Consider the following 27,810-nt stretch of genomic DNA (forward strand, 5'->3'; position numbering starts at 1 on the left):
GTCATATGACTTTACCCTCCAGGTACCCATTCACTGCTGGGTGAACAGAGGCGATTTATTAACAAACTCATTTGCCTGAGATGAGACCTCATGTATCACGTTGCTTCATGTGGGGAAGGACTGAAGTCCTAGAAACTCTCAGGAGTCAAGCTGCCAAACACAGTCACCAATGTACTTGATGTGTCTTCAAACAGCACATCTTGGAGTAAAAAACTGACATTTTCACATCATATATCATTGAAACTGATTTCAAAAGTCAGAGACAAAAGAGCAAATAATACAAATCCCTGTGTACACCTAAACTCTGTTTTCATCAAGTTGTTTCAATCAACAGATGCTCCTCAGTCCCCTGGAACTCCAGAGGTCACAGAGGTCGGAGGCGACTTCGTCAGCCTCACCTGGGATAAACCCAAGTCTGATGGCGGTGGCCGTATCAGTGGTTACTGGATCGACAAGCGTGAACATGGCACTGACAACTGGTCCCGCATCAACATGTCGCCCTGCCTCACCAACATGATCAACATCCCCAACCTCATCGAGGACCGCAAGTACGAATTCCGCGTGTTTGCCGAAAACGAGGCTGGCATGAGCAAACCGTCAATGGCCTCCACCAGCGTCAAGATCAAGGATCCTAAAGGTGAGAGTACTGTCCATGTAAGAAGACAGCCAAAGCTGATAAAATGTCATGGTTGGTTCAGTAATCTTGATAAAGTCTCTTGAGTCAGCGTTGTACCTGTGGTCGAATAAATGGGTTGTTGATGAGATAGTTGGTTCAGTAATGATGAAGCCTCAAGAGTCAATGTTGTAGCTGGTGTATTGATGGTTGTTGATGATGTTGCAGCTGCTGTTATTCCCGAGTTCAGCAGTGGTCTCCGCAAGGTCCAGGCAGTCCAGGGCAAGTCTGCCCGCTTCGAGTGTGAAGTGTCTGGAACACCAAAGCCAGATGTCCAATGGTCAGTATAACCTGTAAAACATCTTACTTGTTTCACTGTAATCTACTCCTGTATCCATCTTCATCCCAGTGATGTCTCCTTCATGCCTGATAGTGCCAGTAGGGTAGCCTAATGGTTAAAGCACTTGCTTGTCACTCCAGAGACCCGGGTTTGATTCCCCTCATGAGTACAACATGTGAAGCCCGTTTCTGGTGTCTCCTGCAGTGATATTGATGGAATATTGCTAAAAATGTTGTAAAACTAAACTCACTCACTCCATGCCTGATAGTGGCAGTACGGTAGCCTAATGGTTAAAGCACTTGCTAATTGGTGCAGAATGCATGGGTTTGATTCCCTTCACGGTTCAATGTATGAAGATTTATGGAGTTCTCTACAGTGATATTGCTGGAATACTGAAAGAATTAAAACAATGTAAAACAATACTTAATCACTCACTCACTCACTCCATGCCAGACACCTTTCTATGTTATTTCTCATCCCTTTCTGTAATTTATGAAGATGTCTATTACCTTGACCTCAGATGTACAGATAAGCTGCGTATCTGCATAAATTACGCAAATATTTATGTGAAAACTCAATTCCTATTGAGTCTATTACGTACAAGTACGCTTGAATTTTTGTAAATTCTCAATAGATGTGATCTTACATGCGTACACTCAAAAAATGTCAAATCTTAGCTTGGGTACCGGTGGATAGATAAAATAACTGAGGCATACTGAGAGGTTCTGTTTCAGGACATAAACTTGGCAATTTGCAGTCTTTCTTATCGTTTCTCATATTACAGATTAAATATAAATAACAAACACTAACATTTAAACTTTATTATATTTTTACAAGTAATGGAAAATGACAAAATACCCAATTGAGTTTGAGTGAGGTGGGTACAATTTATTTGGTTACTCAAAGGAAAATTAGGATACCCAATTGAGATGACCACAAGCGAGTTCATAACTCAATGACCCAAAAAGTTATCTGTAGCTCTGCTTGATCTTTCCAGGTTCAAGGGTGTTCGTGAGATCTATGACAGTGACAAGTTTGAGATCTTCACTGAGGGAGACAAGCAGGTGCTTGTTGTCCATGATGTGTTTGGTGAAGATGCAGATGAGTACACCGTCCGTGCCACAAACAGGGGAGGATCACGTGCATCACGTGCTGAGCTCGAGATCAGATGTGAGTAATTGTTCAAGTCCATCTCCTGTTGCAGTTAAATGAGAAAACACCATCAATTGGCTTCCGAGGACTTGGCTATATGATACATACTGAGGAGCTAAAGAAAGTTTACATAGTTTTTGTGTAATTTAAAATTTTAAAAAATATTGTTAAGTCTTATATATTTTTTGTTTTTAATATTAACCATCACTGCAGCAAGCGTTTGTAAAAATATATATTGGTTCATTGATGACTGGGGTCAGATATGAACTTGTAACCATATGACCCCTGCCTCGTTTGAAATGTTGAAACTAAACATTCTGAGATTTGATGTTAAATTTATTTTTTTTCAATTTTCGAAAGTTTTAATTCAAAATAGATCTTAAATATAAAACCATTTAAACACATTTTTGGATGTTGACTAAGTGCCAGTTCAGTTAATTTTTTTAGATAATATCTCTTAGATATATTGTGTTGAAAATAAAACATAGAATATAATCAAGAGAGGAAGATAATTCGGACTAATAGTATGATTTGATTTTGAAAGTTCAGTGATCATTTCATGTATTTCAGGCTGTGTGTGAAAATGTGAAAAGATTTAGTTCTCTTATTCCTTAATAAAAATGTATTTAGGAACTATTGCATAAAGTCTTTTTTGTGTGTTTAATCAGCACCCCCCAAGATCAACGTACCTCCACGTTTCCGTGACATCTGCACATTCGAGAAGGGTGAGACATGTGTTCTGAAGATTCCATTCATGGGCAACCCCAAGCCTGACGTCAAGTGGATCCGTGATGGAGAGGAGCTGCGCGGAAGTCACTACAACATTGAGGTTACCGACCGCCACGCCATCCTCACCATCAAGGACGCAACCAAGGATGACGACGGACCCTACAGGCTGCAGCTGGAGAACAGCCTTGGCCAGGACTCTGTAGTGCTGAAGCTCCAGGTTAATGGTGAGTCACCATGGTGATTGTAGAGATGGGAATATGCAGGCTCATCATGCAGCATTGTAGCACACAAATGATGATGATGATGATGTGGACAACAACAATGGCACTTTATATATGCAGGCTCATCAAGTATCAGAATGAAGGTGATGAGGACGATGATGACAATGATGATGGTGATAGTGATGGCGATGATAATTATGATGATGTAGACAACAATGATGATTGTAATGTAAACACTACCACTGGAAGCTAATGACGCTGAAGGGGTCGTTGTCGGCACAGGTACTACAGATATGTACCCCAGGTACGTTTCTGTATACAGTAATGTACCCTAAACAATGTCAAAATACAGAAACGTACCCGGCACCTTACACGGACAACGAGTCAATATTTCGCAACCCAAAACTGAAACTGTATGTAGTTGTTCCCCTTCAACTGATTGCAAATGGTATTGTGCTCCGCGAAATATTCGTTACCGTGTATGGTCGTTTCTTATCGAACGCAATCAAATGCATCTAATTCAACTGTATGACAGTTCCAATCAAGAAAACAACACACTGCGGAATGGAATCGTCCAAGGGTACGTTTCTGTATTCCGATTTTGGCTAAGGTACTTTTCTGTATACAGAAACGTACCTGGGATACACATCTGTAGTACCCGTGCCGACAACGACCCCTTCGGTGATGATGACAATGATGATGGTGATGGTGATGATAATTATGATGATTGTAATGTCAACATTTAAGCTGCATTAGAAGATGCAGAAATACTCATGAATGCCAGTTATGATGTTGATTCAAATATCTCTACCCTATTTCAGATCACCCTGACTCGCCACGTTTCCCCAAAGTGGAGAACATCCGTGATGACTCTGTTGTGTTGTCATGGAAACCACCACTGAATGATGGCGGCAGCTTCATCACAGCATATGTTGTGGAGAAGAGAGAGCTCCCATCCAACAAATGGATCAGATGTGCTTCCACTAGGTAAGCATACAGCGTCATCATAGCAAATGACGGCTATTAATTGTCAGTGAGAGTAACCTCCCCTTGCACTGTTCCCAACAAACAACTGAACATAGGAGTCTGTTGCTGAACTGAATACAGAGCTGTTGACCAAGAAAAAGCACCAGATTTTGTGTTGTTTACCAACTGCTCTCTGTCTTCCAGGTTTGAGTTCCATAACGTCTCAGGTCTGTCCCCAAACAAGGAGTACGAGTTCCGTGTCGTAGCTGAGAACTTCTATGGTCGCAGTGAAGCATGCGAGCCCACGACCACCATCAAGACCGACGAGCCAGAGTCTGTCCGCAAGAAGAAACAAATGGAAGGTGAGTGTTCTGGCACACAGCTAGCTGAAATCTCCTTGAGGACAGTTGCTCTACAGGCTCTCACTCTAGTCGATGTCAAGAGCCCATTTAGATATCCAAATGTGCATATTCATGAAGATTAGTTTACTTCTGTGGTCATGGGTGGCTCAGTTGTATAAGGTGCCACTGTTTGCTGTGCAGAGTTGCTTCCCTTTGGCAATCCAGGAGCCTATAGTCATGGGTTTAAATCCCAGTTGGTGTGATTTTGCTCATCAGCACCATTCATGTGTTCTTGGGTTTCAGCAAAATGGTGAAATCACATCTGAGACATTCAGTCTGTTAAATGATATGCAGTAAATAATAAGTAAGAAATAGATTCAATATCATTGATCCTAAAATAATGAATTGTTTATCTTCATTTTTTTTGCAGATGAGTTTGGCAGAAAGGTCAGAGGCAAATACGATGGACCAAAGATCAATGACTATGATAAGTTCTGTAAGTAAAGCTTTTCATCTACGTTACTTTCAAATTGTTAACTGTTATAGAGACTAAGAGCAAAGCTTGACGTGTAACTGTAGAATACAATATATGTTCTGTACAATGCCTGTTCTATGTGCCACAGACGATGACATCTGGAAGAAGTTCGTGCCACAGCCTGTGACGGTGAAACAGGCCAGCGTGTACGACTACTACGACATCCTGGAGGAACTTGGAAGGTAGGAACACACAACTTACGAACATGAACAACTTAGGACATGAACTCTCAGCTCAGAGCAAGATCCAGCACAGCTCGCCGGAAAAAGACATTATAATATATAATACACCCATATCTCCTCATTACAGCCATAGGTTATATCTGTTCCCACAATCACAATCCAGTTGGTAATCTCCTTTGGTATTCCTTCCGAAAGTGACTTGTCCTGGGTTTATATCCTGATTATGAGCCATAGTCATCTTCCATGCATCCATTCATTCAATAACTATAATAGTCTTCATGTCATCTCTGAACTGTCAATTTACACATTTCGTATTATTATTCCAGTGGTGCTTTTGGTGTTGTCCATCGCTGTGTGGAGAAAGCAACAGGCCGCGTGTTTGTGGCCAAGTTCATCAACAGCCCCTACCCTCTGGACAAGGCCACTGTGAAGAACGAGATCAACATCATGAACCAGCTCCACCATCCCAAGCTCATCAACATGCACGACGCCTTTGAGGATAAATACGAGATGGTTCTCATCCTGGAGTTGTAAGTAGCCCTTCCATGACGGCTGCTCCGAATGTACCTTACAGAACTAAAATGTTGATACGAGCCAGTAGTCATGGTCAGCTTAGGTCAAGCTACCTTGTATTGCCTTGCACAAATTTATTCCAGTTTAGGTCAATTTCTATGTCTATTTGATGTAAAATTTTAGATAATGTTTTACATTGCTTTAGTATCACTCAGTGAAATGAGTGTCACATGCAGTGTCTCCTTGGGCCACTGACATTGTTAGCAGTGGATGGGTACCAGGGAGAGTCAGATGATTTACATCATGGGCATTTTGGTTGTTGGGAATGAAAATAAAGTACTCTGATTCCTTGACCAGGCTGATATTGGGCTTTGAATATATATAATCAAGCGTTCAAGTAGCACTGTGCCAATGTTTTATGATCATTGTTATCATTATGATGATGACTGTTTGCATCCACAGCTTGGCTGGTGGTGAGTTGTTCGATCGTATCGCTGCTGAGGATTACAAAATGTCTGAGGCAGAGGTGATCAACTACATGAGACAAGTCTGTGAGGGTCTCAAACACATGCACGAAAACAGCATTGTCCACCTCGATATCAAGGTATGGTGAAGTTATATGGTCTGAAAATTTTATAATGTTTAACTAACAATTCAGCAAGAAGAAAATCAATGTACATTTCATCTTCTTTGTGTATTAAAGGAGATAGGGTTACAGCATAGGTTTGTTGTGACTAAAGCTAAGGTAGATTGCCAAATGCCAAGAACATGTGAAGACCATTCTTGGTGTAGCCTGCAGTGATATTTCCAGAAAACACCATGAAACTTACTTACAGCGGAATCCTTCTAATACATGTGATCCAGTTTACTAAGGTTCAGTTTAAAATGTTAGAATCTTTACAATACATCATGTTGTGTTGTTTATTTGTTACAGCCGAGAATATTATGGTTGAAACCAAGAAAAGCACCAATGTCAAGATCATCGACTTCGGTCTTGCCACCAAGCTCAATCCTGATGAGATTGTCAAGGTTACCACAGCAACAGCGGAGTTTGCAGCCCCTGAGATTGTGGATCGTGAACCTGTTGGTTTCTACACTGACATGTGGGCAGTTGGTGTGCTCGCCTATGTTCTGTGAGTATCATGACATCTTAACACCTCTTTATATAAAGCCTTTTAGCTAAGAAAGAATATGATGTTTCTGAAGCTGTCGAGATGATATTTGTTTCATGCTACCTAAATTGCATTAAAAAGTTGTTTCATATTATTTGTGTGCTTCATTTCCCAGGTTGAGTGGATTGTCTCCCTTCGCCGGCGAAGATGACCTAGAGACTCTGCAGAATGTGAAGCGTTGTGACTGGGACTTTGACGAGGAAGCATTCAGCAATGTCTCCAAGGAGGCTAAGGAATTCATCAAGTCCCTCCTGGTCAAACAGGCGCCGTAAGTAGCCTTCATCGATTCCCTCATGCTCAAAAAGGCACTGGACATGCTATTTAAATGTTGGCAGCTTTTGTCATGAAGAGCATAGGTGGATCCAGGAATTTTCGTGTGTGTGTGTGTGTTCCAGGAGGTTCGCAAATGCAAAACATTAACTTCAATGTGGTCTTAGGTCATTTTCAAAAGGGGTTCGAAAACACACACAAACACACACACACACACCACTGGATCCACACCAATGAAGAGGAATTTTCACTTTCTGAAGGCTGTTTGGAAATTTGGAAAGTGGAACGCAATTTTCTTTGTGAAATATGACTTTGGAGAATATAATCTATGATGCCAGTATCAAGTAATTTTGTCATTATTGAGTTTTTGGCTTGAAGCATTTAGTGATTGTCCTTTCATCGAATTCAAACTGCAGTCATCCTGTATCTGGTTTTGTCATTACAGAAAGAGGATGAACGTCCATGATTCTCTGGAACACCCATGGCTCACTGTAAGTATACATGTACCTACACTGCCCTCCACATATTTGAGATGTCCAAAGAATTGGCAGGGCGGACTTAGTTTCTTTCAGTTATATACACTTCACTTACATGCAGAAAATGCTACTCTCAGTTGTTAAAACAAATAGAAGATTGTAGCCAAGTAGTTAATGCTCTCATTCATCAGCCTCCAGGGTTTAATTCCCAACAAGTATACAATGTGTGAAGCCTATTTCTACAGGGATTTGCTGGAATGGTTAGAAGCTCCCAAACTCAACGGTCACATGGTCCTGTGATCTGGTTTCAGATTTGGCCTCCCAGAACCCACACTTACTTTTGGAAGTGACTAAGGGTATCCGATGGTCATGGTTCATGCATGTCATCGTAACCCAATTATGTAGATCGATGCTCATGATATCAATCACTGGATTGTCCGGTCCAGACTGAATATCACATATCTGGAATATAATAAGGTTAAACAACTAAAAACAAACAAACAAACATCACACGACTGTGATACAGCTACCAAAACTCATCCTCTTGTGTGCAGGGTGACCACAGCAACCTGACAACCAGGATCCCGTCCAGTCGCTACAACAAGATCAGACAGAGAATCAAGGAGAAATACGTAAGTCAGCGACACAATGTCGACACAATGCACCTGGAAATGTCTGCAGCTTGTGTTCATGGCTGTTAGATCAGACAAATTTAGTTCTTGTCTTACATCTTTACAAGACCAATATACTTGGGAAATACATTATAAAAATACTTTTATGGTAACAGCATAATAAACAAAAAATGATTTCGAATTAATGTAAATATCTGTTTATAGGAGTATATATTTTACTTTCCTTAAACATTGGAGTGATATCTTAGAGTGGGTTGAAACCGAAAAATTTAATTTGACCACATTGGGTTCTTTTTCTCAGTATGGGGTAAAAGTGAGTGAGTGAGTGAGTTTAGTTGTACGCCGCACTCAGCAATATTCCAGCTATATGGGCAGGGTGGGGTAAAAGTGATGAACAGATGAGTAATGGAGGAACTGGAACAAATTGTCTGATCTGAGCCATCAATATAACATTGAAGAGTGTTTGTTCCCCTATACTGAAACACACTGACAATGCATATTCAGCCTTTACTTGAAATGAATTGCAAAATAGTTATTTTGGCAGTACAATTTAAATGAGATTTGAACTCATATGACAACATTGTCATGTTGGTTCACTCTTGCTGAAATTCTGAAAACATTTTAATTATATTGTTTGGTCATATTAAAAATATTCAAACTGAATATGTGTTTTTAAGGTGTGTCTTTATGAAAGCATGAATGTTCATTATCTAAGTTGGAATAATGGTAATTGAAAGCATGAAGGCCAAGCATGGATATTGGGACATATATTGATTTGGAACTGTGTATATAAATAATGATATGCTGGGATAATTTGTGATTGCTGTGTTTAATACTAAAACTGTGAGGTCAGCTGATTGTTGTTAAAACTACAAGCGTCATTGTCTTGCATGTCTTGGTTTCACCAGATCTGATGGATCTGAAAAGCAAATAAACGTTCAGTACATTGGCCTCTCACTTCTCTCCAGTGCTGAATCTCTACAGATGCATTGCGTAGATCGATGCTCATGATGTTGATCACTGGATCTTCTGATCCAGGCTCGGTTATTCACAGACCGCCACCATATAGCTGGAATATTGCTGTGTGTGGCATTAAGCAACAAACAAATGGTTACAGTGATTTCCCACATGAGTAAACTGTATGAGAACTGTTCTTTGTGTTCACCACTGTGCTCCCAGTATCGACCACTTGTCAGTCCGACCGCCTCTGTGGTGTAGTGGTTAGAGCGTCCGCCTGAGAGCGGAAGGTCGTGGGTTCGATCCCCGACAGCGTCATACCAAAAGACGTTAAAATATGGTACTTGTTGGTCCCTGCCTGGCACTCGGCATTAATGGGTACAACAAGGACTGGTCGGCTCGGAGTCAGTATAATGTGTCTGAGTGGGGTATTCATGCTTCACTGCGGCATGGTATCTCAGTGGGCTAGCACTATAAAACCAGCTTAAGTCTTGGCTAGTACAAGCAGCCGCACATACACATACACACGCATGCACGTCGTCATATTAGCGAAATATTCTCAAGTACGAATGTAAAACCCAATTTCACCTCACCTCACCTGTCAGTCCATGCACCATTAAGCAAATTGGTCCATCATGCAAGAACATTCAGTGTAATACCTTAGAGTTATGTCTTAGGTAGGTATTAAGCAAACTGAAAATAAAAATAGTTCTCAAGCCATTTCATCACCAAAAAATCCCCATATGCATTTTGAATTAGTATGTTTATTTGATATCAATTTTTTCTCCTGAAAATGGCTATGCACACTCATGCTGGAAAGCACTGATATTTCAATACAAAATTCTATAGAACAAGTGTTGTTTGTATGTTTAACCTTGGATGTTTTGAATACAAGCATGGCGTTGTTTGATACACAGGAATGATGGTTGATGGATGCGTTATTATTACTTTTACTACTAACCGTTTGTTACCTTGTCCTGGTTGTTTTAGCATGGTTTGTAGCACGAAGATGTCGCCCACAGTTACAGGTAAATACATCATACCTGCTGAAATATTTGCATCTTCTAATTATGAAAATGAAGCAAACATTATATTGGACAAGACAAAAATTGAAATTTAGTGCTCATTCCAATGTTCGCATATGTGCTTTTTTAAGTATTTTGTTATGATGATATTAAATTCATTCACATTTAAATATTACATTTCAGTATATTCTGAATATTTTTCTGTATCAGAAATGTCAATTACGGAGGCCATAGCATGTTTTTGTTTGGTTAATATGTCATCAAATTTTTACAATTTAATCTTAATTTAATTTAAATAAAAACAGAATTTCTTTAATACTGCCAACAGTAAAAATTGCTTTGACAGCAAATTGATAATGAGAATTTAGCTGTGACCAAGTTACTCTTGTGTTTAGGCTGACTGGCCCCAGCCCATGCCCGCCATTGGTCGGATCGCCAACTTCTCCTCACTCAGGAAACACCGACCCAAAGAGTACCAGATCTACGACAGCTACTTCGGTGAGAGACTGCAGATTCACCACTTTCAAGAACAATTACATTCTTCCAATCCATATTTAAAAAGAAGACATTTTTGTGTTGAAAAATTCCATTCTTTTTCAAATGTTCATCATTGACATACATCTTCCAATAAATACAAGAACATTCAGTTTCAATAGGATTTATATAAATATTAATTGATTTTCATTGTTATCTTACCTCAGATCGTAAGGAGGCTGTTCCAAGATTTGTGCGCCGCGCCCACGTAACGCTACAGTTCCTGAAGGACAGACTTGCAAGTTCGACTGCAAGATCATTGCAGCATCTCCACCAATCGTTACTTGGTGAGACATTAATTTGTGTCATACTTCAATCTTCCAATCATTCATCTTCATGATTATATTATGATGAATAAATCGCATTTGTCTTTATCCATCAAGCTCCAATCCTAGCAAACTGCATCTATTAAATTAATGGAAAACGTTACGGTTATTGTTTATTCATTTAACTTTCTTCATGAACTAAACTAAGGGATGACGTGTTTGAGGTTAAAATATGCCTTTCTTTAGAGATATGACAAGGAGTTATCTCCCTTGAGGTTCTTTTGATTAGCCCAAAAGTATGGTCTTGTAACTTTAAAATAAGGACGTGTTCAAGCATGGAGTCATCTCACAGAGTCATCTCACGTAGGTTGTGGAGTCATCATCCTTACCTTGTCAGCTTGCTGATAGGGTTCACTCTTTGGCTATGTGGATATTGTGTCCAACTTCAGACTTCGAATCAAAAGGACCTTGATTCGAATTCCATCAAGGGACTCAAAAAGTTTGTGGCTACTACACTGGCATTCAAATTGGGGCTCAAACCCAAGATCCTGAGATTGAGCTTATGCATCGCATCAATTTCTGGGTTGGATTGCCAGGCGCAATTCCATCCTTTACAACCTTGCTCTGATGGAGTTGCAGTATTGCTATGTGTATAGTCCTTGTCTCGATGACACCCCAGGTACATGCTGACAAACATTATACTGTAGAAACTGTCTTCACACCCTGACTTCCCATCTCCCCAGGTACAAGAACGACAGTCTGCTGACACAGAGCATCAAATACATGCAGAAATACATGGGCAACGAGTTCGAGCTGAAGATCTCCCGTGTCAAGATGGAGGATAAGGGAGAGATCCTTGTTCGGGCTGAGAACTCTTTTGGCAGGAAGGAAGAAAAGTGCAAACTTAACATTGAGCGTAAGATTCCTTACTATCCCAAAACAGTGATCAGGTTCTATGTGATTTTTAAACTTAACAGTTATGTCAGATACATTTGCTGATTAACAAATCTGTATCTGGGCATATGTTACAGCTGTATATGTCTTTAAATACATCCTAAACATGTAATTCTTTAATTTTGATTAATGACTTTTTTCCTTCAGCTGGACTGGATGCCTTCAGGCCTCCCAGCAGAGAGACAACTCCAATGCGAAGGTAAGACTTGGATTCATTTGCCTTATTTCTTTTTGGCAACAGTAAACTATAAATCATAAACCCTCATTATGATATGTGCAAATATTCAACTGGTTTGAGAGCAATGGAGGAGCACAACGGTTATGCTGTGCCACCATAGAACTGAAGACAGGTTTAATTTCCTTTTCATGTCAAAAGTGTGCACTACAAGTTTACGAATTTGCTGAAAATGGTTAAAACATCGCAAACTCAATGATAAGATTTGTTTCCAAATCATTTTGACTTCATAAAGTTTATCTTTGAATGTGAGGTAGCCCAGTGGTTATATTGTTTAGTCATTAAGCCAGAACATGGGTTTGATGCCGTACCTGGTTTACAATGTATGACACCATTCCTTGTGTCTTCAACTATATTTGGATGCAGCCAAAACCTGCCTTCATAAATACTGATGATTTCTTAACTTCATGTTTCTATATGTATCTCTTGCCAGGAGGCGTGAATATGAGGACATCCAATTCGAGAAACCAAAGGAAGATGAACCACCAAACTTCAACTTTGACCTCCGACCTCGTACTATCCAGGCTGGTACAGAGTTCAAACTCATCTGCTGTGTCAAGGCTCATCCCCAACCAAAGGTGCATACCACGTTTCATCAGGATCAGATTTCTCTGACAGTGCAGTGCAAGTTTATGAAACAACACAAACATGCAAATTCATATAAGAATTAAAACAGTAAATTTTTCTAGATTCTGAGCCAACATGGTTTTGAAAGACAGTGTTTCAAAGATTCAAGGTCAATTTCTATCAGAAGTTAATTTATGATCCTAATACTATTGATAATGGACATATATAATGTGCAAAATCAACTCCCTACATTTTTACACTGGTCAGTGGATAAGTGAACAACTGATTTTCATTCTCAACTTCCTAGGGAGTATACAACCCAAGCCCCCTTTGAGGAACTTGAACGTTAATGCTGAAATTACTGTTTATTCCAACCGGATACCCTTTCCCTGCTGGTGGAACTGAGGCGTATTTTTAGTAAAGAAAATGCCTACAGAAACACAACATGTGCTACTTGTGCTTCACACAATGTTTCAAATTTGCCATATTAAAGTTGTAAAATAGTTGGAAGGTGTATTTCACATTTGATGGCAGTGTCTCATAGTTATTGTCCGATTAATTGAAATAATCAAAGATTGGTCACAGTGACTAAACGACCAAGCAATCGAACATGTTTTCTCATAATCGAACGCATCCAACCTTGGAACACTTGTTTGCATCAACAATATTTTTCACAAGGTTGCTTTTGTCTGTGTCATTAAATTTACATGTCATAAGCACAACAAGCTCGTTCCAAGTCATGATTGAATTTATCTTAAAGAATCCAGGAAATTTGTTTCCTAACATACTAATAATCCTTTAAATATGCAAAATTTGCAAATGGATTTTGTTTAAATTGCAAACACAACCCAAATTACTACATGTTTTTTCTTTATTTTTTACAAAGACAACAGGAACATTTCATAAATGACGCTAACCAATTATTTTCGATGATTGATCGGTTGTAATGGACCAATCATCAATTATGAGATTTTAACCAATTCCCAACACTAGTGTCTCAGTATGTTTGACAACACTTGTAGGTACAATGGTCGAAGGACGGCCGTGACCTGTCTGACGGTGACCACTTCAACATTACCTACTCCCACGGCGTGTGTACTCTGGAGATCCAGAACGCCCGTGTCGAGGACACTGGCAGATACACATGTGTGGCCACCAACCCCCTGGGCGACCACGAGACCAACACCCGAGTCACAGTTGAAGGTGAGACAGAACCCAGTCTGATTGGTTGGTTTGTTGTTTAACGCTGCACTCAGCAATATTCCAGCTATATGGCGGCGGTCTGTAAATAATCAAGTCTGGACCAGACAATCCACTGATCAACAACATGAGCATCAATCTACACAACTGGGATCACGATGACGTGTGTTAACCAAGTCAGCGAGTCTGACCACCCGATCCCGTTAGTCGAGCATGGGTTACTGAAGACCAATTCTAAACCCACACCTACATGGGAAGAACCCAGTCTGATGATTGTCAAGCCTCTGACATTACTAGGCCTGTTCCACAAAGTGTTTGTAGTGCTACCTTGTCTTAATTATATTCTGATCTATCAGAGTTATAATTGTCTCAGTGCTGCATTCACTTTGTGGAGGGGCGGTGAGGTAGCCTAGTGGTTAAAGCGTTCGCTCATCATGCTGAAGACCTGGGTTCAGTTCCTCACATGGGTACAATGTCTGAAGCCAGTTGGTGTCCCCCGCCATGATATTGCTGAAATATCGGTAAAAGCAGCGTAAAACTAAACTCCTCATTGTGGAGGAGATCCCTCTTCCATTCCTGAGCTGACCTAAGTGGAGGAGAAGCTTATGTTCACTTGCACCAGGTCATGTGTGTGATGCATATACGTACTTCAGTATAACATCCAGTAGACCAACAGTTTTGTCATGGAACTGCCAGTTATTACACTCACAAAAATCTCAGTTCAACTCTGACTTTCCAGACTTTGTACCAAAACCAAAACGTCAGCTCCATTTTGTGTATGGAAGAACCTTATTGTCTCACAGTAGTATCATCCACATGTGAATTGTACAGGAGTAATTATGTATCAAATCAGACACTCAGTATGTTTGTACCTGTCCACAGACCGTGTCCATGCTGGGGTGAAGGACAGTGACAGCAGCTCCAAGAGAACTGTGTCCCGTATGGCTCGCCGGACCAAGTCGTGGCGTCAACATTGAGGAGTACGAAGAGTCCTCCTCCTTCTCCACATCTTCTTCCTCCTCGTCCTCCAAGACACGCCGCTTCCAGCGAGAGGAAGTCACAGAGTCCTCTTCTTCCTCCTCTTCCTCAAGGAGAAAAGAGGAAAAACGTAAGTTCCAAATTCGAATATTCAGAAAGTGATGGAATAAGATATTGATTTATCGTTTCTTCAAAAAGATAATGTAAAACATCCAAGCGATATCTCTTTGTATTTGAATGGATTGAATGCCTGAAGCCATTTCTTGTGTGCCATATTAATGTACTATTGCTGAATGTTTGCTACACCACGCTCAATTACACCTTTTGTTTGTTAGAGAAGGAATCATATATGTAGGCAATGGTTAAGATGTACGAAATGACAGCCAGTAAAATTGTTCCTTGGAATTTACTCCAGTCTTTGAATCCAAGGCCAAACATTCAGAGCAATGTTTCATATCAGTGAATGTTGTTTCAGCTGTAGAGGTGGTGCCACAGTTTTCTGAAAACCTCTCCCCTGTGTCCTTGACCGAGGGAGAACGGCTAGCTCTACAGTGCACCGTGTCCGGCAAACCAGAACCCAATGTTGAGTGGTACTTTAACGGACAGGTGAGTTATCTCCTCTTAGATGATGTCAGAATCCATTCCATAGAGTATAAAGCCAGAACCCATCCCACAGAGTCTGAGGCCAGAATCTTTTCTATAGAATCTAAAGCCAGAATCCATCCCACAGAGTCTAAAGCCAGTACCTATTCCATAAGGTCTAAAATGAGTACCAGTTCTACAGATTGATCTATTTGATGTCTATCCAAAAATATTCCTTGTCAACATGTTCTTGCTTGTTGAAGGCAACCACATATCAAGGTCTGGTTTACCAGCTCCAACTAGCTCCAAGCGAAGCTACATACAGCAAGCTCTCTGGTACTCAAGGTCACATATCCAATATTACATCAGTTTCATTTTTGTTGCAGATGATGAAATCGGACGACGTAGTATCTCTAAGTTATAGCAATGGTGTGTGTAAATTAGTTATTTCGGACACAGTTATAGACGACGAAGGTACCTACGTATGTAAAGCTTCCAACCCTGCAGGTGTTGCATCCACCAGAACCAACGTTACCGTTAAAGGTAGGGGAGAGAACTCTTGTCGTGTATATGTGTCTATTACTGCAATTTAGCATGGAATGACAGGCATATTGGGTGTCGAAATAATCATATGTATTAGTATATCTAATAGATTCTCAATTGACATAAGGATGTTACATATTCGTTTCCTTTTCATCATTTGGTCCTCGTGAACATTGTGATAAAAAGTTATAGTTTTGCCAGACCAGTTTATATAAATATCTGTTTAACATTCTTCATCAATGCTCAAAAAGACCAGTTTGACAAATACAAATCATGACCATTCAATGATTTGGGGAACACAGTTTTGAAATAAGATTTAAACTAAAATATAAAGAAGAATATATTTTAGATTTGAAACAAAATTAACATATTTCCTTATCAGTGGAAACTTTTGCAAAAGTTCAGTCATGCTGATGTGCAAAACAAGAAACTGTTTTGATTATATACAGTAAGGAATCATGAATATTTGTGGTGATATTTCTATGAGTTTATCTTCTCTGCAAACATGGTATGGTTTTACATGACATCAGAAATTTTGAAACTCTTGTAATGACCCTCACAGTGCCTGTCCTTCCTTCATGTATATGTACTGTAGATTGTGTTCTTGTATTAACATCATTATACAATGTACAATGTATAGTCTGTTTCACCATGTATAGTCACTTTTCACAAAGTATAGTCAGTTTCACAATGTATAGTTGTTTCATAGAACTAATCAGTAAGCATGCATGTTGTAAAACTAATTGTACAGTCGCTAATTCATTGGAAAAAAGTGCACTTTTTCATGTAACATTTCACAATTTTCTACAAAAATAAATGCACTTTATTCCACCTGTTGTAGAGTAGAAATTATATTTATATTCTATGTTGTCAGTAGATATTAATTCTAAATTAGGGTAGCTTTATAACTCTTACTATTATGTAACAATGATTTTAGGAGCTATTTATTTATGCTCCCTGCAAAAGTGTATTCATCTAACCTTGACCTTTTGCTGACCTGGCCTTGACCCCATTGTGTTCCAGGCAAGGTCACTCCCAGCGCCCCCAAACCAGCGGCAGCTCCTGCTGAAACAGAAAGTAATGAACTTGCTTGAGTTGATTTTGCTTTTTGGATAAACTATTAAGATTATTTGTGTGACATGCTTGTTTGATTAGTAGGATTTAGAAATATACAAATTCCTCTTTTTCAGATTCATCCATGTACATATTTTCATTATATTATTTACGTTGAATTGTACATATATTTTCCAATTTTATTTTTATGTAACATATAGATGTGTCTGTCTGTGATACTGTATGTGTTTTAACATTCCTTTGTAACCATGACAACAGTAAATAATCCTGAGTAGCCTAACTGACCATTCATATATCGCTTTCAACGTCACCCTAATGACTATGTTTGCTACCAACCCTAACTGTACGATCAAGCCTTTTTGATGTTGTTGCCATGGCAACAGAACCACAAAATATATAATAGTTTTGATTTACATTTTACTTTGCGCAACATAAACAAATCCTTTCTGAACATTGTGTATGACAGTGATAGTTTGGAATATAAATTACAGCGGTATTTTGGTAATTGTTTCAGAACTGTTTTTGGATTTCTTTGTTTTCTTGTAATTTTGTTCCAGCTAATATCTGTGATTGATTAAAACTCTTTGGTGTCTTTGACAACTCATGTAACATCTGTGATGATTTATTTTTGGAGTTGTGTGAATGACAGAACTCAGAATGAAACTGAAATTCGATGTCATTAAATTGAATGAAACCTTTTAAAGTCTTTTCTTGTGAACAAAATGCAATCTTGATGTTAATGTTTTGGACATTTGTGTGAATGGTGTGAACAAAATTGACATTTTTCATATTTTGATTGAATAATGAAATGATGATTGTGATGATGAAAAAAAATCATGTGGAAAATTGCAAGTTTGTGAATAAAATTGAAAACTTCATTTATCATATTGTGATTGTGGTATGTGAGCTTACATGGCTCAGAATGAGGCCCTTCTAACATTCTCTGTTTTCTTACCCTTTTATGCTGAGTGACATTGACCTTGACATTGACCTTAAGGTTCAAGGACAACTGTCAGGAATGACATCAAACTGTGAAACTTCAACAGAATACAGTACTCATGGCCAAAATACAGGAAACATGAAATTGTATAACCTTAATCCTGTTCTGATGCGGAACAAGATGGCTGTAGTGACAAAACTAAAATCAGTGTCATACACGATAATTGTCAAGAAGTTTAAAAAAAGACACGATCATGGCATTTGGAAGTTTGATTATTCAAATTGGTACATTTGAAAATGTACAAGAAATTCAATTTTATTCATTTCAAAAACAAAATGGTTGTACTACAAGTATGCTGACAACTGAACATTGCCTTTCGTCAGGCTTGTAGGAATGTACGGTTTAATGGTCTATAATCAGGATACTTAGAACCTGACGTCCTACTGATCACCAATATACAGGGAAGCTATGTTACCTTGATCTTCATCTACATATTTCATAAAACAGTAATTTGACATTAAAATAGGGCATTGCTCATATTGATCACTGGATTGTCTGGTCCAGGCTTGATTAATAACAAGTCCTCATCATATATCTTGAATAAAGTGTAATGTTAAACAACTAAACAAACAAACAAGTCTAAAGTTCTTGGCCTTTTTGTGATCAACATGTGTCAATACTGAAAGGGGACAGTGTGGTAACCTACTGGTTTCTCGTTAGCTCCCTCCAAAGACCTGTGTTTGATTCCCAATGTGTACAATACGTAACACCAATTTCTGGCATCCCTCATCTTGATACGGGGCAGTGGGGTAGCCTAGTGGTTAAAGCGTTGGCTCGTCACGGCGAAGGCCTGGGTTCGAATCCCCACATGGGTACAATGTGTGAAGCCCATTTCTGGTGTCCCCTGTCGTGATGTTGCTGGAATATTGCTAAAAGCGGCATAAAACCAAAACTCAGTCAGTCAGTCATCTTGATACTGCTTGAACAGGCTAAATGCCCCAGTCTGAAGAAAACATCAACCAAGTGGACATATGAGAAGGTATTTTGCCTCAAATATAAAGTACAATAATTTGATCAGCTGAACAGCTAGCTATTCAGTGTCCGAAATATACACTAATAATGGTTTCTGAAATATGTTGATGGCTTAGTGACCATGAAATGAATTTAAGATGTCGTGCTGGTGTGTACCTGCTAGTATCAATGGTTACTCCAAAGATCTCAAGCTAACATGGCTTCTCTGTATCAACTAATGCCACTCCAGTAGATAGTACTGCTAATATTGTGTTCTCTCCCCCAGGCCAGCCAGAGCCTGTAGAGCCCCTGCCACCAGCGGACACGCCCGCACCTGAACCAGAAAGTAATAGCTATCACTAACATGTGTAGAACTGAACCAAAGTACTGTCCATCACTGTCAGTTAGATGTAATCAGAAAATGCATGAAGAAAAATTCCTGAAGTTATTTTTCAAAGAAAACTAATGAATAAGGGAAATTGCTCTACATTTTAGAATTTGTCAACTTCTGAAAATGATATAGCAGCACTTGTGACTTTGTTAGTCCAGTAGATAGTGATTGAATCTTCCCTTAGGCCACCCCCAGAGGACACTCCCGCACCTGCTCCAGAAAGTAATAGCTATCACTAACATGTGTAGAACTTAAAGACTCATGTCAGTTAGATGAATCAGAAAATGCATGAAGAAAAATTCCTGAAGTTATTTTTCAAAGAAAACTAAAATGATATAGCCCTTCTATGATGAATCTTCTTAGGCTGGTTTTGCTATTGGAACTTATAGACTCTGTAATGAATAAGGGAAATTGCTTTACATTTTTAGAATTTGTCAACTTCTGAAGCATTTTAATTTGGCTGATTAACTGTAGAAAGATACAGCACTTGTGACTTTGTTAATCCAGTAGATAGTGATTCTGATCACATTCTTCCCTCAGGCCAGCCAGCCCCTGTCGAGTCCGTCCCCCCAGAGGACACTCCCGCACCTGCTCCAGAAAGTAATTAACATGTGTCTTTTGAAATACATCCATATGACCCCCTCAAACTTTCCTGTTCCAATCTTTTGATATGTAGTAAAACATAAAGTCTGTACTGATAATTGTTTCGTGAAAACTCAGGTCAACACAATTACTAAGCTTTGTATCCAAAGTTGATCACCTGTAGTACTTAAAACTAGTACTTGACTAACTATTCCAGTATTAACCAATCCCTGTTTTCCTTCCCAGCACCAGTTGCAGAACCAGCGGTGCCTGAGACAGAACCAGAATCTCAGCCACAAAGTACTTAACACTGTTGTTCAAGATTTTCTTTTTTTCAACTCTCACTTGTCTTCTTCCTTTCCTCTGTTTTTCAAAGTACCAAATTCACTCAAACTTCTGAAAGAACTGTCTATTTTCATTTGATTTTCATGTTCTTATTAAATGACATAAAACAAGTGACCCATGCAAAATAGTTTCTCGTCTTCACTGACCAACATATTGAAGCCAGCCCATAGATACAGAAAAAGTCAATATTTACCTGTCTTTTTGATGGAACAATCAAAGCACTGTGAAGAAAAGATTTCAATTCTTTCAATCGCTTTGGCCAATATATTTTAATCTGCTCATAACATGAGCAATTTGCAAAATTTTAAATGCTTACTCTGTTTGACTTGAAAATGAAATGCATTAGATCTTTTAGATCTTCAGAGACTGCTTTCCTGAAAACTATTTCACACCACTATGTTGAATTGTCACATCAAGCAGGGATGCTCAAAAAGAATTAAAGAGTATGAGTATCTATCGGTGATTCCTATGTAGTATGAAGACACTGACAACACTCTGTTTCCATCAGCTAATACCATTCTGCTTCTGTCAGATCCACCGACAGAAGAATCTCCTAGTTCCCCTCCCGGAACCAGAGACTCCTGTACAATGTAAATATACTAACACTCTATCCTAATCCATGGATAACTTTAACACTTACTTATACATAACTCTTAAGCTTACTAAACTCTAAAGTATATTTTTCACATTAACAATGATTAATATTGACATGAACATATTGAATGTTTTCATTACATGATAATATTTGACATTATTAGAGGACACTGTAATTCAGTGACTGAGATACTGTGAAATTAAAATGTGACTTTGTTCATTCATTCTTGGACTAAATTTCGCGGAGAATGGTATATTGAGCTGTTCTGAATGGAAGCAATATACCATACCATAGGCTTTAGTCGACTCTAAAAATGTCAAATATTGTGTGATCATTTTCAGAGATGTAAGATTTATTACAAATTAATAAAGATTTATGAACAAATTATATATTTCTGCAAAAAGTTGCAGACCTTAGAAGTGTAATAATGCTTTCCAATTTCCTGAATTGTCTCCTGTGTGTCAAGCAGTTGTCTCCCCTGTCTGGGAGTTGTCTCCCATGTGTCCAGCAGTTGTCCCCCCTGTGTCTGTGCTGGTATTCCTAGCTTATTCCTCCTCTTCCTCCCAGCTGAAGAGAGTGCACCTGCACCTGCACCTGCCCCCGCCCCAGAGGCTGAGGCTCCCGCCCCCACCCCAGAGGCCGAGGCCACACAACCTACAGGGGGAGAAGAAAGTAATGGACAGTGTTGATTGGCGTGTTTGGTTCACACTGTTTCTTTCATTCTTCTTAGGAAGTTTTGTTTCTTTACCTCTCTCCACTTCTCCAGGCATATTTCACTTTGAATATTTTGGTTACCCAAAATATATGATTGAATAAGATCCTACACATTTCTCAAGAAGGTGATTATCCCAGAAATATGATAGGCTAAGCAGGGCTCCAGATAATTTTTCAACATCAGGAGCACGTACTCCTTATATTTTCAATGCAGGAGTACTGGAAAAACATAAGAGTACATTCAGAGTACTGAATGGAATTTAATGGCGTATCAGTAATCTTGTGTTTCATTTCATATACGCACCACAACATTGCTACTCTTGTGTAAACAGGTCAATAAACAATAACACAGTACTTTTTCAGATAAATACGTCTGTAAATGATTCTAAGACCGTACACCATTGCAGTGGTGCGTATCTGCTACGTTTTCTAAATTATTTCCTACCGTATCGTGCATATTTTTTATCCGTACATACGCCGATACGGCCCTCATCTGGAGCCCTGCTAAGATCATGATCACGATGGAGACTCAAGAAGGTGTTGAATCCAATCCAATGAAATATGCCTGTGCTTCATCGTCTTCCTTCATGTCTGCCTCGTCTTTCAGTTTCTGGTGAATGACATTCTCAGATACCCTTGGTAGTAAAACTGTTACATTATTGTATTTCCCTCACAATTTACAAAAATACAGTCTGTGGTTGAGGTCACTATAATGGGGATCTGATGACACAGTGATTGCTATGAAGGGATAGCCCACAGACTGGAAGCCATCAGGAACATCTGTTATTGGCTGTTTGTTGGTCATAGTACCAACAAAATGCATAGATCATGCACTCCATCCAACATGCATAGATCATGCACTCCATCCAACAGATCATGCACTCCATCCAACATGCATAGATCATGCACTCCATCCAGCAGATCATGCACTCCATCCAACATGCATAGATCATGCACTCCATCCAACATGCATAGATCATGCTCTACGTCCAACATGCATAGATGTGAATCAAGCTGTCAAAATCATATCTGACCGTACTCACTACTTAAATTCGGAATACAACCTCCTCCCTTCAGGCCGCCGCTACAAAGTTCCAATTGTGAAAACTAAGAGAGCCAGTACATCCTTTATTCCAAGTACCATATCTCTCTTAAACAAATGTGAAGATACCTAAATCAAAGAATTTATGTAAATATGTTTGGTATCTCTCTAATGTGTCAGTAGCTATGCTGATGTAACACAAATTCCTGAAAGGCATTAAAGTATTATTCTATTCTATTCTATTCTATTCTATTCTATTCTATTCTATTCTATTCTATTCTATTCTATTCTATTCTATTCTATTCTATTCTATTCTATTCTATTCACTGTGTCCAAAATGCATAGATCATGCTCTACATCCATCATGCATAGATCATGCACTGTCCAACATGCATAGATCTTGCACTGTGTCCTACATGTCAAACTCTGACTCGCTCACTTAACCTGCCACGCCATGTTCAGGGTATGCATGCAGCATTCATGCACATAGGCAGGTGTGCCATTGTATCTGTCGATGTAGCCTCATTATGTCAATCACTGGATTGTCTGGTCCAGACAGTTTTCATGGAGTGGAAACATTTCTGAGCGTGCATTAAATGATAAACAGAAACAAACATAAGCAGGTGACACTTAAACAAAATTCTTTAAATTCTTGCATTCAGATTAAAACATACCCTGGGTGATGAGAATGACATCTTTTAAAATTCTGTTTCATCTTCTCCTTCTTCAAGTCTTATTTCTAGTTAGTTTTTATCTTGTTTTATCTTGTGTGAATTTCATCTTTTTTTCAGAGTTTGACATGTGTGAATTTTGCTGATCGTGCTGACCAATCTTTTAATGAATGCCACATTGTGTCTTTTTAGATAGAAATAAGATGAGACTCTTTTTTTATCATGCCCACAATAGTTGCAGGTGTGTGACAATTTTAGTTTGCTTGACTAAAATGCACAACTTAGTTGGGTACATTTGTCAATGCCATGTGTTTTGGTACTTTATAAACGTAATGTATGTACTCATTCATGTGTTCAGCAGTAAAACAGAACTAACATGAAAAAGTATAAAGATATCTAAGGCGATACTTTTTAAATATAAGTTATTTGGGATGTAAAAAGTACAAAGTGAAAAAATAACCATGGAATCTCCTTTTTTGTGCCAAAGATTTACATAAGACCATTCAAAATGGTCAGACAGAGGTGGATCCAGGATTTTGGAGAAGGGGTGCACATAAATCATGAAGTACAAACGTTAGGGAGAAATGCTCCTCAGGGAAAGATTTTTCCAGGGTGTGTGGTGTGCGTGTGTGCTTACACACCCTCTCTGTTGTTTTGGCCTTTGATCCAAGCTCCTTACAGCATTAAGCCCATGTGCTCTCTATGCTGGGACAAAACAAAACAAAAGTGGCACGCACTGAATAGGAGCTTGTGGTTTTATCAAGTCAAGGGAGATTACTCTCATTCTTCACCTCCCGACTCACTGCATATGTTCAACCATATGACCATATGAAATTAACTTTTTTGAACGGAAGAAATAAAAAGTATCGCCAAACATAAAATCTGATGTAACTTTGATTGCTCAAAATAATGTTTCTTTGTTTTCAGCAGAGCAGACAGCCGAATCTTAAGTCAGCCCATTGTCCTTCTCTTCCTTAAGACCCCCCTCTCAATGAACACATATTATTTTTTTATTTGTTTTTTAGTCAAATTTGAGTTCCCATGAGGCTTCAATATAATCTTGTCATTCATGAGATTGTCAGGTTTACCATAAAATTTGAAGTCTATTTACATGATAAGATCCAGCAACATACTCTAAGTAGCCTGAGAGAATTTATTGTTAGAACAAATATTTTTGTAATGTATACATGACTAGTTGTAGTGTAAATATTAGTTGCATGCCTAAGCATGAATAGAAAATATATTTATATTTATATTATATTTATAGAATCTATAACATACATATTTTGAAGTATGTAAGTAAAAAATGATTTAAAAAGCGTAACAGATCCAAATATGAAATGGTCCAAAAAGTCTAAAGACATTAAAATATATTTTAAAAAGTAATGCAAGCCACATTTAAATTGATTCAAAATTTATGGTAACATTGATCATCTGGATATCATTCATGACATTTTTATATTTGCGGTCATTGGTCATTTCATTGATATGATTTTTATGAAGTCAGTTTGTTCAAAATATATACACTCAAAATCAAACCCATAGATTAATTGTCCACCCACCCACCTCACAGACCACCCTCTGTATCCAAACAACCCTACCCACCTTCACTAGTCTACCTTCACCCCGGTATAAAAACTTCCTGCACTCTCAACCCAATAACTTACACCAGGGGAGTGAATCACTGGCTGGAAGCCATTTTGTTTTCTCACCATGAGAAAGCGTCCTGATTGGCTGACACACAAGTCGTTGAGTTATCCCCCCTTGGGATTGACTGCATTGACCAGGGAACTTCTCTGAATGCAACACAAGACCCAGGAATATTGCAAGACTAATTATTCAATATGTTGAGAGTGCTTTGGGAGTCTCACTGCCGCCAGACTTACCATACAGGTACAATGGAGAAAATTTTATTTGCTTTTGAGTAAAATGAATATTTTCATCCTGTGTCACAAATATGATAGGGACAAAACATGTTTTTAATATAATTTTTTATGATAAGATATATCAGTATGTTTTACAGATGTAGTTTTGAAGTTTTTTAAAATATTTTCAGCAGTTTGTCAGCTGACTTAACAGTAAATAGTACTGTATTTGTGTATCGTAACGCATGTTGTCTAGTGTTCATGGCGTAGTAGCTTAGATAAGCATGAGCACAACGTGGCACAATTGATTGTGGATATACACACACTGATGTCACACTTATATATCCTTGTATGACATAACTCAACATTTACTTTCAGCTACAATTGTCCACATACTAAGAAAAGAAATATATTTGTTATTTCTTTTAGTGGTCTCTAATGAGTGAAATATTTTTTAAACTTTCTTGGAAAACATCTGATCTTTATCCATGTTTCACTAGGTTATTTTGATTGTCCATGAAAAAAAAATTATTACTTATCTCTGTGATGTCAGTGATGGTTGTTGGCTGGCAAATAGTATTTCTTTTGTTTTTGGTCTGTTCTCATGTTTACTGTATTTCGAGTATGTTGGTGACAAGAGATGAAGGACAAATATTCATATTCAGACGTATTTTTGGGATATATTCTCTTTCTAAATGTAGCTCCATTAAGTCAATACTGGTAGCATTAATTCTATCCTGAAACTGTTCAAATAAAGAATCTACTCGAGTGGAAGCAGTTGTATTCAAAGGATTATACTCAATTAAGTGATTGCTACATTTTTTTTAATAATTATAGTCATAACCTGTGCCAAATTCTTTTCTAATATTTATAAGAATTTAGAAGTCATGTTCAGTGTATCTACAATCCATATTTTAGAAGAACCCGTTGCCCCTGCTCCAGGGAAGAAATCTGACATTGAAGTCCCAAGTTTCCTAGACCAAGTTCAAGGTCAGATTGTTCTAGATGGAGACCAGGTGACCTTCCAGTGCAGGATATCAGGTAGATATACACTTTGATATGATGGATATAAACTTTGTATATACACTGTACATACACATGCAGGTATAGAGTTTATACCATGCTACCCTGACAATTATAAGGTTTATGCAATGTTACACTGACAGATATACACTTTGATATGATGGATATAAACTTTGTATATACATACACATGCAGGTACATAGGCGGATCCAGAGGGGGGGTGCAGGGTTGCGCACACCCACCCCCCTTGTGCTGAAAGTTTGTCATAAAAGACCATTGAAACTCGGGTGAAAATGAAGTGTGCACCCCTCCTTTTCTCAATAGTGTGCACCCCCCCTTTCTCAAAAAGCTGTATCCGCCTCTGAGGTATAGAGTTTTTACCATGCTACTCTGACAATTATAAGGTTTATGCAATGTTACACTGACAGATATACAGTTTATACCTTGTAACACATACTGACTGACAGATGCAACATTTATATCATATTATCTGACCTGAAATCAAATGCCTTAAGCTTCATGGACTTTATACTACAGAGTTCTGCCCAGATGAGTTGTCTGCTTGATTTACGGGTCATCTCCTTACATTTTAAGTAAAAGATTCAACATATTAGCATACAAAGAAATATTGGGGTAAAACAATATTAAGAATTTATCACTTGTGCACGATACATTCATCTGTAAAGTACATTGTTCTGGCATTACTTGACAGTTTCATGTTAAAATATTCTTAAATGGTATTGCCCAAGTATTGTCTAACACTGGCAAAATATTGTCCAGTATTGTCCTAGCATTATTCTAGTACTGTACTTTCATTGGCCTTATGTTGTTGATTATTGTACAAATATTGTCCAAGTATTGTCCTAGCATTGTCCTGGTACTTTCTAGTATTGCCCAACATTGTCCTAATACTGGTCTAGTATTCACCAATACTGTCATAGTACTGGCCTAGTATTGTCCTTGTACTGACCTACCCTTGCCCACTATTGTCCTTGCATTGTCTTAGTACTGGTCTAGTATTGTCCAACATTGTCCTTGTAGTGGCCTAGTATTGTCCAATATTGTCCTAGTACTGGCAGGGTATTGACCAGTATTGTCCTAGCATTGTCTCAGTTTTGTCATCAGACAACAGACGATAACCCAACCCTTGTTTGACCAGGTAACCCTGAAGTCCAATGGTTACGGGAAGGCAAGACAATCAAGGACTGTGGAGACTTCCAGTACGAGAAGTCTGGCGATAGCTACAAACTGGTAATGGCTGAGGTGTTTCCCGAAGACAGTGGTGTTTACGAGTGTGTCGCTACCAACGCTGCTGGATCAATCTCAAGTGCTGCCTCGCTACTCGTACAAGTTCCCGATGAGAAACCAACCGGTCCTGTTTTCGTCACATTCCCCAAGTCCCAAAACGCGGATGAGGGGAGTTCTGTCAAGTTGTCTTGCAGTGTAGAAAGCCAGTCTTCACCTACAGGTATGTCACAGTATGCTTTTATCACTTATTGAAGTCTGACCAGTGAAGATCCGAGGTAGAATAGGTCTTCAGCAACCAAAGGTGACTATGCTTGTCGTAAGAGGCG

The 27,810-nt window shown here is 38.7% G+C and overlaps 1 protein-coding gene across 1 annotated transcript in view; it reads left to right on the top strand.

Moving 5' to 3' along the window:
* LOC124269101 (twitchin-like) overlaps nt 1-27,810 on the top strand; it is a 164,493-nt gene that overhangs the window by 133,211 nt on the left and 3,472 nt on the right. The window contains 31 exon segments of the mRNA XM_046704118.1: nt 335-637; nt 842-953; nt 1,951-2,123; nt 2,774-3,058; nt 3,877-4,042; nt 4,226-4,383; nt 4,793-4,858; nt 4,986-5,079; nt 5,406-5,609; nt 6,055-6,206; nt 6,527-6,725; nt 6,880-7,032; nt 7,480-7,525; nt 8,065-8,142; nt 10,520-10,622; nt 10,826-10,857; nt 10,860-10,945; nt 11,668-11,840; nt 12,026-12,077; nt 12,547-12,691; nt 13,703-13,883; nt 14,782-14,988; nt 15,334-15,464; nt 15,827-15,983; nt 17,007-17,060; nt 19,295-19,354; nt 19,940-19,999; nt 20,228-20,281; nt 21,489-21,593; nt 26,132-26,254; nt 27,396-27,704. Coding sequence (XP_046560074.1) covers nt 335-637; nt 842-953; nt 1,951-2,123; nt 2,774-3,058; nt 3,877-4,042; nt 4,226-4,383; nt 4,793-4,858; nt 4,986-5,079; nt 5,406-5,609; nt 6,055-6,206; nt 6,527-6,725; nt 6,880-7,032; nt 7,480-7,525; nt 8,065-8,142; nt 10,520-10,622; nt 10,826-10,857; nt 10,860-10,945; nt 11,668-11,840; nt 12,026-12,077; nt 12,547-12,691; nt 13,703-13,883; nt 14,782-14,988; nt 15,334-15,464; nt 15,827-15,983; nt 17,007-17,060; nt 19,295-19,354; nt 19,940-19,999; nt 20,228-20,281; nt 21,489-21,593; nt 26,132-26,254; nt 27,396-27,704 — 4,221 coding nt within the window.

The sequence above is a fragment of the Haliotis rubra genome, unplaced genomic scaffold (genome assembly GCF_003918875.1).
Source record: "Haliotis rubra isolate DU_JTF1 unplaced genomic scaffold, ASM391887v1 Scf142, whole genome shotgun sequence".
Classification (NCBI taxonomy): Eukaryota; Metazoa; Mollusca; class Gastropoda; order Lepetellida; family Haliotidae; genus Haliotis; species Haliotis rubra.